Source organism: Sycon ciliatum, chromosome 1, assembly GCF_964019385.1.
Source record: "Sycon ciliatum chromosome 1, ocSycCili1.1, whole genome shotgun sequence".
In the NCBI taxonomy this organism is placed as follows: Eukaryota; Metazoa; Porifera; class Calcarea; order Leucosolenida; family Sycettidae; genus Sycon; species Sycon ciliatum.
In genome coordinates, this window is record NC_088643.1 from 46,604,677 (window position 1) to 46,622,176 (window position 17,500).

General features: G+C 48.9%; 1 protein-coding gene across 1 annotated transcript in view; it reads right to left on the reverse strand.

Annotated features, from left to right (window-relative positions):
• LOC135829038 (mannosyl-oligosaccharide 1,2-alpha-mannosidase IA-like) overlaps positions 1-17,500 on the reverse strand; it is a 35,054-nt gene that overhangs the window by 6,207 nt on the left and 11,347 nt on the right. Inside the window, exons 6-10 of the mRNA XM_065341447.1 lie at positions 11,929-12,022; positions 7,817-7,932; positions 6,510-6,614; positions 3,906-4,029; positions 1,744-1,916 (exon numbers count right to left, since the gene is read on the reverse strand). Of these exons, the coding sequence (XP_065197519.1) occupies positions 1,744-1,916; positions 3,906-4,029; positions 6,510-6,614; positions 7,817-7,932; positions 11,929-12,022 (612 nt within the window). The remainder of the gene's footprint in view (positions 1-1,743; positions 1,917-3,905; positions 4,030-6,509; positions 6,615-7,816; positions 7,933-11,928; positions 12,023-17,500) is intronic.

The window sequence follows — 17,500 nt, forward strand, 5'->3', positions numbered from 1 at the left end:
GTGTGAGAGAGAGAGAGAGAGAGAGAGAGAGAGAGAGAGAGCGCAGAGGGAAGAGAGATAGGACGGAGGTTTAGCAAGACAAATTTCACGTTCGTTCTTGCACTCCAATGAAAGTAGAATTCAGCAAGGAAATTCGCGCTATGATGAGGGTTAGCAAACACACTTGCATGACGTCGACACGCCGTACATATGTACATGCAGGACAGCGTAGTAAATTTATGACTGCCCTGACACGAATCCGGGATTCGTGTTTTGACTGCTTTTCGGAACGAAAAGAGCGAAAGTTCGCTATCCGGTTCCTGAACAAGGTGTCGGCTAACTGGAACACAAAATTCATGACGCCACACCTCCTTAGTACTAATAGTAGCAATCAAGCCGCTAGCAAGAGCATTACAAGTATATTCCACCCACGCATACATGTTCTACAAGTACAATGGCACCATGTACAGTACTACAAACACTGTCAATCTACTACATACAGTAGATGCAGTACTGTACAGTGAAGTACCAGTGCAGGCTGTCAGATACAGGTGCTACAAACATGACCAAACAAGGATCTAGGCCAGTACCCCAGATACTATAGACTTGTGGCCACTGAAAAGCCCACTTCATGAGAGGACTTTTACTGCCCACTCCAGTCAAATGTTGATACTCATGATACTGCTGGGACTAGGCAGCCGCCTCTGAGCCCCTGATAGAACATAGAGGGATCATCAGATAAATGATAGTGAGCCACTTGCAGTTCATTGTACTAATACACTGTATGCCTGAGGATCACTATTGCATGAAACTCTGAAACACATTTTACTTCAATCTGTCTGCTATGTTACGTGCAGACTACAATGCAGTGTACGGACTAATACTTGCATAACATGATGGCTATCCTGTGCGTTGTGATTGTATCGTGTGTGCAATCTGTACTTGCCCTGTGTGTGTGCTAGCAGCTACCAGTGAGGATGACCACAGTCCACGCAAAGCCTACTAGTAATTTCTCTTCAGTTCTGAGGCATGATGGTATACCCGGTCACAACATCACTGGCTCCACACTGACTCACAGCAGGCCAGCCCTGGACATATCACAGGCACAGCCTGCCAGCCCTGTGGACCTTGTACATGACTGTAAAAGGAACAAAGAGTCTGTGCTATGCCATGCCACCCACCATGACCATGTGAAATGGTTCACTCTGCTCACTTTGCCCTACACTTACACTTTGACTGACAGCTTTACTTCTACATTGTACAGTATTGCCAAAATCTATGTCCATGAGTAGCTCAAGCACAGTGGATGAGCTGCTATCAAGGCAAAACTCATAGAGTCATACTGCAAGCAACATACACGGCCATTGGTAGTGGAGCAAAGCCCTAAGGCCTAACCCACAGGGCTAAGTGATCTGGATTAATAGACTGGGTCAAGTACAAGCAGCTAAGCCCCCAATGTCCAACAGCTGTTGCGATTGGCAAGAGAAGAGTGAAGCCACTTAGTAGACTAGTGCACACACACCAAACAGCTAAACAAGACACTGTCCTAGATCCTACCAACAATTAAGTAAGTTTAAACTAATGGCCCTACTAATGGGGATGGAATTATTATCATATTCCAGAGTACATGGTCTACCATTTTCCTATACCAAAGTCTATGCTAAGTTTCTGACACTTCCTACCAATCAGGGCACCTAGCAGGCCATGCATGAAAGAAGAGTAGAGAGATCAGGACACGGACACACTGACAGCAGCAGCTCATACCTGCGCAGCTTCCCAGCCCCAGTCACGATACTTCTGCTCCTTGGTCAGGCGCCACAGGTAGAAGTAGGACTCGATGACTTCAGGCCGCTGGATGTAATAGCGCTGGCGTGCCACCGTGCCTTTGGCGGCTGCCCCGCCATTGAAGTAGAAGCTCTCTGGGCCAAGCTTGGCCCCTAGAAAGAACAACGTAACGCAGCACACACATGCCAGCAGAACATGGATGAACAAGAACACCTTGGCACACCGTAAAGGCGGCCATTTCTAAAAATAGTATGCACAAACATTCCTTGAGTGGTACATGCACTATAAAACATGTTTTTAAATGCTTAGTATCTAGTTCAAAATTTAAAATGGTGTGCAGTTTACACATCACTCGTGCCCATGTGTCCTTGTCATTTTTATATGTTTACATTGCATATTGTTGCACTGGGTACAAACTCATGACAACTGTTACTAGTACTAAGTGAAGTTTACAGACACAACTACCCACACACGGGCAAGTACATGTACATGTACGCCTTTTTCTCCTCTTTTTCTAAATCGATGCACTACGGAATACCACTACGGAATACCACAACCTCAGAATGTTCGGCCACTGCTGAATATGATGAGTGCCAGTGAAACTGCCTGATCAGGGTCAGCCGACACCAGCTGTACCCTGTCCTAATGTTCACACATAAAATGTGGCCTCAAATTCCCAATACAACTCACTTCATCAAGCTTTGACCATTAATTTTCATACTGTAAGCATGATAATCTATAAGTGAATTTATTAGAACAGTTCCGAGGCTCATCAATTAGCTACCACAAAATGAAAAGTTCACCAAAACAAGACGCCGGCGAATGTTTACTGACTGGCTGATTTACAAGCCACAATGAGAATCCCACGGGAGACTTTCCACATGCGTTCTAGGACAGCGGCGGAGCACTCCCCAATTCATGGCAAGCATACATAACATCCTACATAGCTGACCTACGCGGTGCAAACAGGCACATATCTTTTCGCAGTCTGGAGATCACCAGCAGCACATGTCAATACCCCAGGACAAGCTGTACACAGTGCTGAAAAAGTTGCTAAACTAGATAAACGTGGAAACCCATGATGTTTTGCCTACGAGTATACACAAGCTGCTGCCCTTGACAATTTCCCCTTATTCTCCGTATCAACCCATTAAAAGAAAATAACATGGTCTGTGGAGTCTAGGTCAACCACTAAACGAACGAATAAGCTAGTTCTCGATTGAAAACAGTAAAATACAGGGATGAGCGACAAGATTTGCAACAGAGCCACGTGCAGCAAAACCACATCTGTTCCCAGTGGCGATGCACGTCGAGTCAACCTGTCAGACCAGATCCCGACATGCCTAGCAACAAGGCAACATGATCTGTGCTTGTCCCCGCCGTGCATCCCTAGCGTGCAGCTGCAAGTCACCTATGTATATATGTATGCCAGGGCTGAATGCACATCCACGCGTGTGGTCACCATAGAAGGATGAGTAAGATGTCAACAAGACGATTGCTACCAGCACTATCAACAAAACCCCGCACAGATCACCCCTGAGCAGGTACAGCAGCAACACAAATCTACCATATGTAGCTAAGACACAAACACAACGTGGTGGTTGCGTACTTGACAGCCATCGAAAGCAGTTTGACGCCATCACGATAACAGCGTGAATGACAGCAGCGGCGCTGCATGAGTCACCCGAGTCGGCAGTATCAATCAGTTTAATTACAATACATTGCATGTGTGCGCCGTAATCATCACGCTGCACAGCCACAGCACTTCTAGCTTCTCACTGGTACAACAGACACTACTGATCATGACATGATGGGTCTATTGTGGCATGCAGCAGGTGACTGGCAGCATCAGCTGATAACATCATCGGCCGTCAGGACGATAAATCCGTCACGCTTGCATCACGGGAGATGTCACATGTCAACTTTGTACCAGACGGGTCCTGACAGGTGGCTGTTTTTGCGTTTGCGACATGAAGCTCCAGCTACGCAACCCCCCAAAACCAGACGATGATGCCATTGCTGCATGTCAGGAGCGAATCTGCAGTGGCAGTTGGGGGTTTTGCAATCACCTTTTCGCTATTGTCAATTAGCACGCTGCAAACACACAACAAAGCAGAAACAAGAACGTTGGGGAAACGCACCTGCTCTGTCGTACGACTCGTGACACGTCTCGGTGAGATTCTTGCCAATCTGCATGTACATGTCTCTCTTGTCAGCCGGCGCTCCTAGAGATCCTAGCGCGTACATACCACCGCTGAAGCAAGCCTGAATAAGGAGCAGACACATACAGCCAGCAGCACAGTCCATTGACATGGGTGGAGGCTAGTCCTAGCTACGGGTGACAGTGTGCAGTCGACGCAGGTGCTACACAACTGCAACCAACTAACAACTGGGCTTGACACCTACCATGGCGCAATGGAACCAGTACAGCAACAAATTTTTTTTAAACCCCGGACTTCATGTCTAACAACCGTATATGGTAGGTACTAAGGGGATAAAGGGATACGGACAGATGCAGGACTGAACGGTACAGCATACCGTCCAAGCTATACATGGCCAGAGCGATGTATGGCAGGTGTTCAAGGGACTGGAGCCGTGGCAGATCTTCACAGTCGACACTCCTACAGTAGTACATGGGTATATACAGATGCACCAACAAATGCCCCCCCCCCCCCACACACACACGCGCGCTTAAGCGCTTGTACACACACACACACACACACACACACACACACACACACACACACACACACACACACACACACACACACACACACACACACACACACACACACACACACACACACACACACACACACACACACACACACACACACACACACACACACACACACACACACACACACACACACACACACACACACACACACACACACACACACACACACACACACACACACACACACACACACACACACACACACACACACACACACACACACACACACACACACACACACACACACACACACACACACACACACACACACACACACAATTGCATTCTACAAGGCGGGACAAGAATAACCCACAGGATGCCCATATGCCCATGGCACACTGGTCGCACACTGATCGCATGATACCAGCACCATGACACCGCGCAGCAAGACAATGATAAGTTTTACACCAGGAGAGCAAAGACGGCCCCTTAGTCTTACAAAACTGGCAGCTATCAAAAACCACCACCCAAGATAAGATAAGATTAGTGTTGGTAGAATGATGGCTAGTCCTGTGGCTGGTCAGCCCACTGCCAGCCTACTGTACACACATGATTTGAAGCCAACATTTTAGCACACAGCCATGTTGTATTCTGTGTATCACACATGTGATGAACATACTGTGACGAGAACAGGCAGTGCCTCGTGGCGCTCCCCGGCAGCTCAAGCCAATACGGAACTCCCCCACCAACACGTGTGCGGACTAATCGGAAGAAGCGTGTCAGCACGCAACAGCCACCGGCCATCCCACCGCTGGTGAATACTACTACCCCGGTGCTATTAGCATGGCAGTTTAAACACTGCAAACACTGACCACCCCATTGCTGGTTAATACCACTACCTCCGGTTGCTATCAGCACGTCAGCTTAGCAAGAGCACGGCCAGGGTGAGAAAACGGTTTTAACACACGCGAGTGTGGGCAAGTGGTTGTCAAGCGGAGGATGCCCGTCACACGTGGTCGTAAAACACCCTCCCCCTACTCCACTGCCCCACTGGTAGCATGTAACCCGCTAATCCACACGTGTACATGCTACATGCCCTCACACCTCCTCATTATCAGTTGAAAACAAGCCTTCCCAATCCGCCAGCTCTGGGGTGATAATTAATAATTAATTATCCATTCCTGTCACCAAACACTCCGTGATAAGCTGCTGCAGTTGAAACGTTGGAAGTACATGTAGGACGTACCCCAAGCTAAACTTCGACAACTTCTACAATCTAAAAACCTCCCTGCGGGCCAAGTTCATATGCAACACGTTTATAAGACTGCAATTCGTACATTTAATATACAGTAATCTCCGACGGAGTACACCCTCAGGCGACAATGAGGTTCTGTGGCACACACACACACACACACACACACACACACACACACACACACACACACACACACACACACACACACACACACACACACACACACACACACACACACACACACACACACACACACACTTGTACTTGCTCACTGCCAAAACTGGTCACGTGGGTCTCCCCGGGAGAGGGGAGAGAGACTCAAAAGGAATCTTGGAAAGATGACTCAATTGGTTATTGAACCGCCCAACGGCCGACACCCCCTGAAATCCCCAAATTAGGGTGGACTTGGAATGATCCCACTTATGCGCTTACCACACCTCAGTAAGTGGGTGAGGACAAGGTGCAGAAAAAGGATTGACGGCATCAGGGTATCAGTCCGGGGATCCAACTGCAGTTACCCCTGCCCCCAGTGAAGGTAATACTTGCTACTAGTGTGGGTGGCTAAATCAGAGTGGATCTGATATAAGCTTCACTAGCACCATTGATTACACAAGAGTTAATCTAGCCAGAAGCAGTCCATGGTTAACAGGTATTAATAGAAAGTATATGAACCCTGAAACCAACAAACGTGGTAGGTACAACAATACACCTTCAAGCAGCCGAGCCTGTTGGCAACAGACCCAACACTATCTGGCATAAGTGTACCCACCAACCGAACTAGCTGGCACACACACACACACGATCACTTACTAAATGGTCCATTTTCTCCAAAGGCCGCGTGTTCATGAGCTCCCGGAGATAGACGAGTTTCTTGGGATCATTCTCTGCTCTGGCAATCAACTGCTTGCCTATGGCCTGAACAACGCAAACAACACAAAATTCACTTCAGGATTGAGTGACAAGGCAACTTTTTATTAGGGCTCAAACAGTTAGTCCGATTAACCGGTTTTGAAAAGATAAAGGTGAACCGTTTGGGTAAAGGTTACGCGGGTACTTTTTCGAGTTTCCGAAGTACGCATTTTTACCGAGTTTTGGCAGTTTTACAACCTATCGTGTATGTACAGATGCATACATGCACACTACATAGTACCATCCGTGACAATTTGAATCAATTTCATGCCATCTTTAATGCTTCTGGTCTGTGAATAGGCGTGAATGAGCATGCCAACATGTGCTGCATGGATTAGTACTTAGTAGTAAGTCTGCAGGGTACATTTTTGACCAAGTATATTGTACAATACTGTTCAAACTAGCTACGCGCCAGACTGCCGCAGCTTAGAGGTTATAACAAGAGTCCATAAACAAGTATGCAACTGTGATCTCTTTTCTATGGGCCAGATGTGCGGCGCGCTGCCTTCATTACATCATTCAGCTGCAGTCCGCGCACTGCGGAAAATCAAACACCGCACTTTCCCTCCAGTTTGAAATGAACTTTCGTACGGAACTGGAGTTCACGCGCCAGAATTCAGAGATTGTGTAGGTACTGGAACGAATCGAGCAAAAACGGATGGGCTCGTGCGAGAAATTGAGAGTTTGGATGCATGCTTTCAGAGCGTGATGAAGGCAAGTAACGTAATGAAGGCAGCGCGCCGCGCACTGACCCATAACCACAGTTGCATACTCTTGTTTATGCACTCTTGGTTATAACCGATAAATCGACCGTTCGCGTAGCAGTTAACAGTTAAGGTGAAAACCGTAGTCGTTTGAGCCCTACTTTTTATTCATATTTTACTAGTCAAAGTGGATGGAAGAAATATAGAGCGACAGAAGAAAAAAATCTAGCCAGGGATGAGTGAGTGTGAAGCCAAGCACACGCTGATAGGAGAGAGCGCGATGTGGGGCATGTTCTGCAAGATTTGAGTGCATGTGTGATTGGTAGGTCAAGCGAACATTCTCCAACATCAAATCTATCATGCCAACAAGTATGGGACGTGATGTCAGCAAGGAATACACGTACACACACACACACATGCAGGCTTGTAGCTGCGAATGCATGCACATACGCCCAAGTCACAAGTGGGGCAAGTACAAACTGACGGGCAGAAGAACAGACGTACCTCAATAGCCTCATCAAACATCTCTCTGGCACGAGTGTCTTGCTTGTTGGTTTGCAGCCATGCTTTCAGTAGGTACTCATAGAAACTATCACCAAGGGCACCAAGAGATACATGTTCTGCATGTGCAGCCAACAACAACAACAACAACAACAACAACAACAACAACAACAACAACAACAACAACAACAACAACAACAACAACAACAACAACAAAACAACAACAACACGAATACAGATTTCAAACAAACAAACAACAACAACACATAGCATCTCATACACAAATTTTAGGATGCCTCTTCACGAAAAAGTACATGTATATCGAATAGGTATATAGCGAGCCAAAAGCGTGTCAAGTATTTTAAAGAGTATCTTACTACAAAAGGAGTTAATTTTTCCTGGAAGAAATTGGTAGTGTCTAATCCCTCCCCCTCCTCTCCCTACGGATGTCCACAAAATGTTTTTTTTCACCTAAAATGGAAATGTAAAATGTGCAGCAAAAACCCAAAATGTTTTTGGGATATTTTCGAAAGTTCTCTAAAAAATTTAAAAAATTGTAAAAATCACCCAAATTGCGAGAAAAATGTGAATGTTGCCATGGCAACCAAAATGGCGCTTCTTGTACCAGATATGGCCAGATCTACGACAGTACGAGTCGTCGAGCCGTATTGCCAGAATAGTACTATATGTATTAGTCTATAGCTATTCAAGAAACATCGGTGGAAATGGCGTGCAGCGAGCCAAGTGTGTTGACGCCGGAGGTCCACTCTGACTCCAATGAGAAGAGCGAGGAAGAATCCGACACCATCTCCATTGTAGAGTCTTCCGGGCAAGCCGCGAGTGAGACTCCTGAGGCAAGTTTGCTGGATAAATTACGCCCGCCCCAGCCATCGCAGCTGAGCAGGAAGAGAGCTATCAGTGTTAACAAGAAGGGCAGGTACAAGCCTCCATCATCCAGGAGATTACCGAAGAACATCAGCGCTGTGACAAGGTGCAAGCAATTTCCGGGCGAATTCCTCGTTGTCCGCTCAGGGAAACTGTACTGTGATGTTTGCCGACATGAGGTATCTAACGAGAAAAGTGTGCTGAAAGTGCATATTGCTTCCAAGAAGCATTTGGATAGCAAGTCTGGACGGGCGGAGAGAGCTTCTGAGGCGAAGCAGTTGCTCTTGGACGGGAGTGAGTTCATAACTACGAACAAAGCAAAAGGGACGACACTTCCGGATGAAGTAATTGTGTTCCGGATCAAGTGCCTCAGAACCTTGCTTGCGAGTGGCATTCCGATCAGCAAGATCGACCAACTTCGTCCTTTGCTCGAGGAAGGTGGGGAAAGGCTCACCGGTCGGCAGCATTTGTCCGAGCTCATCCCTGCCGTACTTGAGAGTGAGCAGAAGTTTGTGAAGACTACCCTTGAAGGGAAGGATGTCTCCATCATATTTGACGGCACCACACATGTGGCAGAAGCGTTCGCGATTGTTGTGCGCGTTATCGGAGATGACTTCCATGCCAAGCAATATGTCCTACGCCTGATGTTGGCAGCGAAAAGTCTCAAGGCTGAGGAAGTCGCGCATACACTGTTATACACGCTGGCCACGCGTTATCAAATCCAACCCTGTCACCTATTGGCAGCCATGCGCGACAGAGCAGCTGTAAACACAGCAGCACTCCGCACGATTCAACCCCTCTACCGTTTGATGATGGATGGGCAGTGCTTCTCGCACACACTGGACCATGTCGGCGAGAAAATGGAAACGGAGCAGCTCGACTCGTTCGTGAGCGCGTGGGTACAGCTGTTCTCGCACAGCCCAAAGGCCAGACTGGAGTGGAGGACCCGCACCGGAGTTGCTATGAAGTCCTTCAGCAAGACAAGGTGGTGGTCAAGGTATGAGGTGATCGACCAAATCCATGCTCTCTTCGGGGATGTGACGGAGTTCTTGCAGGAGGATGCTCCACAGATGGGGGCAGTGAGACGCCGACTGAAGACCATGATCGAAGACCTGAGAGTGCGTGCTGAACTGCAAATGCAGTTAGCCATAGTAGTGGAGTTCTGCCTTCCTGTGGTCCAGGCCACCTACAAGCTGGAAGGAGATGGTCCGTTGGCATTCACAACCTATGAAGTGATTTCTAGTGTCTGCAACTTCATGAATGCGGAGCCACTGCACCTGCCTTCCACTACGGCTGTCGCAACACGACTAGCTGGCGGAAACGCCGCTCATCAGCAGGAGTGGATGGAGTATGCACTCCAGTACCCACCAGCAGCCGTGCGATACTTCAATGGCAAGTTTGGAGAGGGTGGTCCCCTATATCAGCTACTAATGGCATTCCGTGCTGCCAGGTTATGCGATCCTCGGCAAGTGGAAACCCTCGACATCAACGTTGCCAAAGTGGACGATCTGGCCCTATTCCCCTCGGTATCAGCTGCTAACATTGGAGATCTGCAAGAAGAACTCCCTCGCTACATTGCTGCAACTGAAGACCTTGCGCAGAACCTCGATCCTCTTGCATGGTGGAAGCGACACGGCGATTCGCTTCCAGCGTGGTCTGCTACTTGCAAGAAGGTTCTGCTTCTCCAGCCTTCCTCCGCAGCGGCAGAACGGGTATTCAGCCTACTGCAGAACTCCTTTGGCCAAAGCCAAGAGTGTGCGCTGGAGGACTATGTGGAGGCCTCCATCATGATGCAGTACAACCGCTGAGCATTGTGACAGTGCATGGCCAATTGCCTGTGTCTGTTCCTTGAATCATCAACGGTTTCTGGTGTTAGTTGTAGCGTCTTTGATTCTTCCTCTTCTTTGCGCAATCACATAGTCACGTGTAAAACCGTCTTACTGAGCTCTGCTTTTTCCTCTTGTGTCTCCAAAGTCTGCTAGTCTCTGTAGACATTCACTGATAGTCTGTGCATAGAATCCGGTGTTTTCCATTATGATCTGTGCTACCACTGAATGTTCGTATCAGCATTGCATGTTTATTTCAACGGTTGCTAGACCAGGGCTCACAGTTTCATGTGCATGCCAGGTTTGCCATCAAGTTTTTGCATTCCTGTCCCTAAGTCTGGCCTAGGTCTACTCATTTCTCTTATTGTAACTTCCACAGTGGCATCATTGCCAATAATCATGACAGCTGGTCAGCTTGCCTAATTGCATCCTTCTCACAAAGGCTATGGCATTGTCTCAACATATGTTCTAAATGGTTACTCTCTTCAGAATAGTTGTCATGTTCCTCTCACGAAGTGGTGTGCAATGCTCTTGTGGGACGCCTGGCATGCACTCCACGTGCAAAGCCTGTGTGTGCACTGTAGGAATGTAACTTTATTTCTTTTAAAAATTGGCCCAAAATGGAAAAAAGTGTGAAAATTGCCCAAATTGCAAAAAAAGTGTGAAAACTACCCAAAATGCAAAAAAATTGGAAAACATTTTGTGGACATCCCTACCTCCCCCCCCCCCCCCCCCCCACACACACACACATCTACATGAGCAAACATACATGAGCAAGCACCCACACACACATACAATACACACACACAGCAGGGGCGTAGCTGGTCCCCCCCCCCCCCTTTAGGGGGACGCACAGCCGCATATGTGTAGGATGGCCGGTGCATGTCATTCATGGCCATTATGTGCATGCTGAACCTAGGTCGAACATATTAGGGGAGGTGCATGTTGCATGACACCACACTCGCCACCTCTTCTTCGGACCGTGACGAGGAGGGGGGGGCAGGCAGCTCGCCAAACAGCAATTGTTTCGGTGCACGCGAGTCGGCCATCCTGCCGACATGACCTAGCCAGCGAAGACTGTGGCGACGGATCATGCTGGTGATCTCAGGGTCAACACTGAGTGTAGCTGCTAATGTGGCCGTTGTGATGCGGTCATCCCACTGTTGATGACGGCCAATACCCACGATGGACCGAACACACTGATGGTGGAACGTGTTGAGCTTCTGGAGGTGACCTGCCTTGGCGGTCCACGTCTCCGCACCATACAAGTACACACACCTCTTGCTGCGAAGCGACATGGTCTAGCCACGCACACGCATACACACACACACACACGCGCGCGCGCGCGCGCGCACACACACACACACACACAAACACACACACACACACTACTTGCTGACTTACTCTTCCCCCAGTTGCCGTTTTCCGGAGAGATGTAGTTGTAAAACAGACCCTGTGGCCGATCCGGCTTGAACAGAGCTTCCCTGGCAGCATGTGCCTGTTGTAAAAAGCGGCACCAAACAACACACAGTTTATATGTATCGGGCATGAGAAAAGTGTTGTTATCCGCGAGTTGTCATTCTCATTAGGTTAAACGTATGCAGTCAAGTGGTTACGATGTCTGAATATAGTGTTGATGCATCTGAGGTCGTTATTCGAGAGGTTGACTGTTCTACACTGATAGTAATACATTCGACACTGGTCATCCTCAAAGCTTTTGCTAAATATGCGGATCACAGTCACCATATCGGAATGTAATAATTCCGACACACATAATAATTGTAATTGTGCCCGGCAGCGAATGGGGAACATTCTGACTGTCCCAGCCGGCTTAACCATATGCTCGTCACCTCTTTGTTCTCTTTCCTGCTGCTCTGCATAGGCTAAAGGGTAATCGGCTACAGTGGTGTATCGGATGTCGTGATTAAATCTTGAAACATCACAATCACAAGATGAATTCACTGAACAAAATATTTTCTCGGAAAAAACTCTTGTCCTCAAGAGTACATAACCCCCCAGAGTGTGCAACGCCTGATCCAGCTCTGCATAGGGTCTTGGTCGAGCGGAATCGGATCTTTGCGTCATAATACCGTACACATCTGAGGGGAACCCGGGGAGTCGCGGGTACTCTCGGATCAAAAACAATGGTGCCCTGCCTCGAGACCGGCCTTGCGCTGGTGTGGAGTGTACGCATGACATCAGAAGATCCGATTCCGCTCGACCAAGACCCTATGCAGAGCTGGATCAGCGTTGCACACTCTGGGGGGGGGGGGGGGGGTTATGTACTCTTGCTAATAGTAATAGGCGTTCTTTTTTGATCTACTGAAGTACAGGTTTGGGGAGAAACTACTTCTTTCCGTAGATGTGTTCTTTTTTTTTCTACCCCAAACGGTAGATTCTACTTTCCTCTACCGGCTCCACCAGGTTTGAGGCTGGTAGAACTCGGTAGAAGTTGGTAGAGGTGCGGTATTTCTGTACTTGTTTGACCATGATAGCTGGATTAAGGACTCGCACCTTGATCTGGTGAGCTGTGTCATGGGGATTTTGCAGTCAGATTGCGATTGCGACACAAGCAGCTCATCAGCAGTCGGTTAATCACTTGCCTGCAACCCGAGAGGCACACCATGCTGCAAGGACTTTGGGACGCTTGTGCAGTGAACATGACATTGTGTCACATGAGAACATGTACGCACTTTTAGAGCGGTCCTTCTGGCAATGGTAAATGTGACGAGCGTGGAAGCTGCCGCAGACTCACTACCTGCCTTGTTGCACAACTTAATCTCGTGGCTGCTTGCAGGTCAGTACAATGATGTTATCTGCATACAGCGTGAGGCGCAGTCCCAGCCTTGAGTCCATGCCATCCAAGCTGTCAGCAACAAGCCGAAAAACGCAAGCCAGCACACCACCGGACGTGATTTGGGCGCAAGTGTCCCTGAAGACCGATAGCCATGCCAGGGGAGAGAACAGTGTTCAGAGTCTCCTCTCTGACATCCTGCGGGAGCAACGTGCCCTTACTGAGCGCTTCGATGTCATGTCATTGGAATTTTCGGCCAAGATCGATGCTGTAATGGCCGAAAATCGAGCATTGAAGGAGAAGCTGGACATCTTCGAGGCTCGCCTTAATCGTCTTGAGAGGACAGGTACGGCAGTGTACCGTACGAGCGGTGAAAGGGATATGCCGCCCCGGAAGGGGTTGTTGGCACGTGCAACGTCGTCAACTTTGCTGCTTTGGTGCAGGAAGAAGTTGACCGTCAACAGCGCTGCAACAACGCCATTGTCCGCGGCATCCCGGAAGCGGACAGCAGCCTATTTGACAACTGCATCCGGATCCTGAAGATAGACTCCCATGAAGTCGCGCACGCAGAACGGATTGGAACTGAGCGGTCTCGAGGTCCCCGTCCTGTACGGATCAAATTCAAAAGCCAAGCCAGCAAGTCTGCCGTATACCGTACACGATTCAACCTCAAACTACAAGATGGAACTCCCATATATGTGGCCAATGACCTGACACGACAGCAACAGACACCAGGAAGAGCAACGTGACGAGCTACAAGGAGCTTCGACGTAGAGGTGTGAAGTGCTCAATGCCGTACGACGATATTCTCGACGAAACGTACAAACCGTACACCCCCCAGCAGCAGATCACACACCTCCTGCAGGAACGAGGCTCTGCTGATAGGGGTGCACTGGAACATCCGGGCACGCAATAGGATCGTCCTGGGAGTCCCTCGACGCCTACCACCTCGTCGGTAAGCCACCGGACCATTGCTCACACTAATACCGTAAAGTACCGCCAGAGCGCCCCACCATCTCGTCCTTTCGTGGCCGCCTTGTGGAGGTGGATTTCTGTCTGTAGGTCATACGACACGGACCTTGTACAAACATTGCACATTGTGCAGTCAATCCGTACCCAGTTTACCTTCGAGCTCCACATAAAAGCATACCAAGTGTGACCTTAGTACACGAAGGTTCTCACATCGTACAAACTTAGTAGCATTCTGCCATACAATTTTCTTCCCTTGGCTGTAAAATCAAGGTGGGGCGCTCTCGCGAGACGGGGCGCTCTGGCGGTACTTTACGGTACTTGTCGTAATGTCACTTTAGCTCTTATAAATATTAATATTTGTAGCCTCAGAAATAAGGTTCAGGATATTCACAAACTCTTGCACGATCATAAAATTCACATTCTATCCATTAACGAGACACACCTGGACAGCAGCATTCCCGATTCTCTTTTACACGTTCCTGGCTACACATTGTATCGACAAGACAGAGATCTACATGGTGGAGGAGTATGCATGTATGTGCACGCGTCTCTTGTTTCCTCTCCCGCCCCAACGCAATATATAGGAGTGGAGTGCATATTTGTACGTGTTCGCATACCGTCTTCCAAACCCAAATCCAACGAGCTGGTTGTGTGCAGCGTGTACCGTCTACCCAACGCAAGGGTAGAGTTCTGGGAACTCTTCAGCCTTCAACTCGACAACATTCTACGTCAGTTTTCGAACTTTATTGTCCTCGGTGACCTGAACACGGATGTTCTGCAGCCTCGCAGTGGACACTACAAACATCTCCGGAATACGTGCTGCGAGTTTGATCTCAGGAATGTTGTCACTGCTTCCACTCGTCATGGGCAGACCTGCATCAATTTGGTACTTGTTTCCACTGGAGTCCAGCTTACACAGACAGCAGTGCACCCTGTGGACGGTATCAGCGACCACGACCTAGTTATAACCCACCTAACATATCCAACCATGTCTACCTGTCCACTCTACACAAATATCAGGAAGCCGAGCGCCACAGAAATAGACCGGGACGCTCTATGCCGAACCGTGGACGAACAACTGACGTCATTCCCCCTTGCAACAGATGTAAATATCTTGGCGAACAGCCTAACAGCCGTCCTCACGTCAACTTACGACAAACTCTGCCCCGTCCGTCGCGTCTGCGTACCATCCTTCAGCAAACCCAAACCTCAACCCTGGCTAACTCCTCACCTGCGATATCTTTTACAGCAGCGTAAGCATTTGCATAGAAAGGTTCGGTCCTGGTCCTTCGGCGCCCACGCCAACCTGTGCCGCATCTACCAATCCCCCTAGTTTGTAAAGGCAAGCCCCTCACCCTTGCAGCCACCGTGAAGTATCTCGGACTACTCATCGACGAGCATCTCACCTTCCAGCCGCAAGTCGAGAAGGTCTGCGGTGAGGTGTTCGGCAAGATTGCCGCCTTCAGACATGGCCGAAAAAAACCTAACACCTGAAGCGAAGAGGACGTTCTATTTATCCATTGTGCAATCGACTCTCGACTATGCCAGTAACGCTTATCTGCACTGTCTCAGCGCCACCCTGTTCAATAAGATCGTGACGGTCAGTCACATAGCAATGAAGAAGGTTTTTGGGTTTGACCGTATGATGTCTACTGAAATTGCTCTCCGCAAATATCATCTCTATTCTGTTGAACAGCGCATACATCTTAACTCTATGTTTTCGTGTACCGCTGCTTGACCCCACATCTTGCTAGTCCCCTTCTCCAATCCTTGTTCCAGCTTAGGGCTGCTGTGCCTGGACACCAGGCTCGCACGCGCAGCCAGGCACAGCGTGCATTAGTTCTTCCGCCTGTTTCTACGCAATATGGCATGCGTTCTATTTCTTTCCTGGCGGCAGACAGATGGAATGCTCTTGCCACTGACTGCCGTCAGGCCCCGTCTCTTACTCTGTATGTAAACATGGTAAAATTCACCTAGGGTTCCCAGTAAAAAGGCAACGCCTGTTGGGACTCCCCTAGTAAAATAATAAAATCTACTACCACTACTACTACAGCGCACAGAGACACGCGATAGTAGCATCGCCAGGCAAGTGCTGTCCCTTGGTCAGGACACGATGCAAGATAACAGCTGTTTTGCACCAGGAGTCTCCAGTCCAGGCATTGTCTCCATGCAGGGATGCTTTCTGGAGGCACTGCTCGCGGGCTAACTATCAAGCAGGTATGTGGTATACAGTGCCTTATTCCTAGTCCTGTGGACATTCCGTCAGCACAGCAGCATGGTCAAGGTAAGAGCATACTTCGAAGAACACCATATCAAGATGACCCGCATGAGTTCAGTCACTGTTTGCATTGTCTTCATGACATGAACAAGGATGGCAACTCAGGAGTGATGGAAGTCTCAGTATAGATTGGACTGGCCTGCCACCTGCACCTCACTCTATCCTGGAGTTTCTTCGATGTGGTTGCAAGATCGGTTGCAGCGGAGGAAGCTGCTCATGCCGACGCCATGCATTGCCGTGCACGGATACATGGGCGTCGCCGCAATTCACCAGCGCCTTGCACCAACGCTATGGAAGAACTTGCTGCATCCATGTCGCTCCTTTTCAAGCTATTATACCTTCCCCCAACGAATCCGCTTAAGGCCATGCTGCCAGCCCCAGCCGACCCACGCCTTCCGTGCAGACCATCGACCACGCTGGCTACTAAGGCCGCTCACTAACACCCGAACCAGCTTAAGTCAACACTCCCCGCACGAACACGAAGCAGCCAGGTTCCCCGGTTGTGCCATCCCAACATGGAACAGCCTGCCAGGACACGTCTTGCGATCCGCACCCACGACAGCTGCAGTCCTTCCAGGAAAGGTGCCATAAGTACCTGCTGCGCCTTGACTGGCAGAGAGCAACTGACGCTCTTTGATTTTGCTAGTGTCCCAAAACTGCTATGACCAACTCATTCGCACAGGATCTTGTCCGTATGAAAATTGCGCTAATAGTGGGCGCGGCACTTCCGTATACATGTCTTTCTCTCGTCTTGTTTTCCCTCTCTCTTATGTCCTTCTCTATTAATCTTTTCTTGGCGCGCTTTGTCTGTGCAGACGCCGAGACCACCAAGGTCGGCTGAGCAGCAGGGCCCCGCCACCACTCGCCGCATTCATTCGGGAGCATAGAGGACTTTAATAGTTCTTCACGTATGGTAGCTATGTGACTTTAAT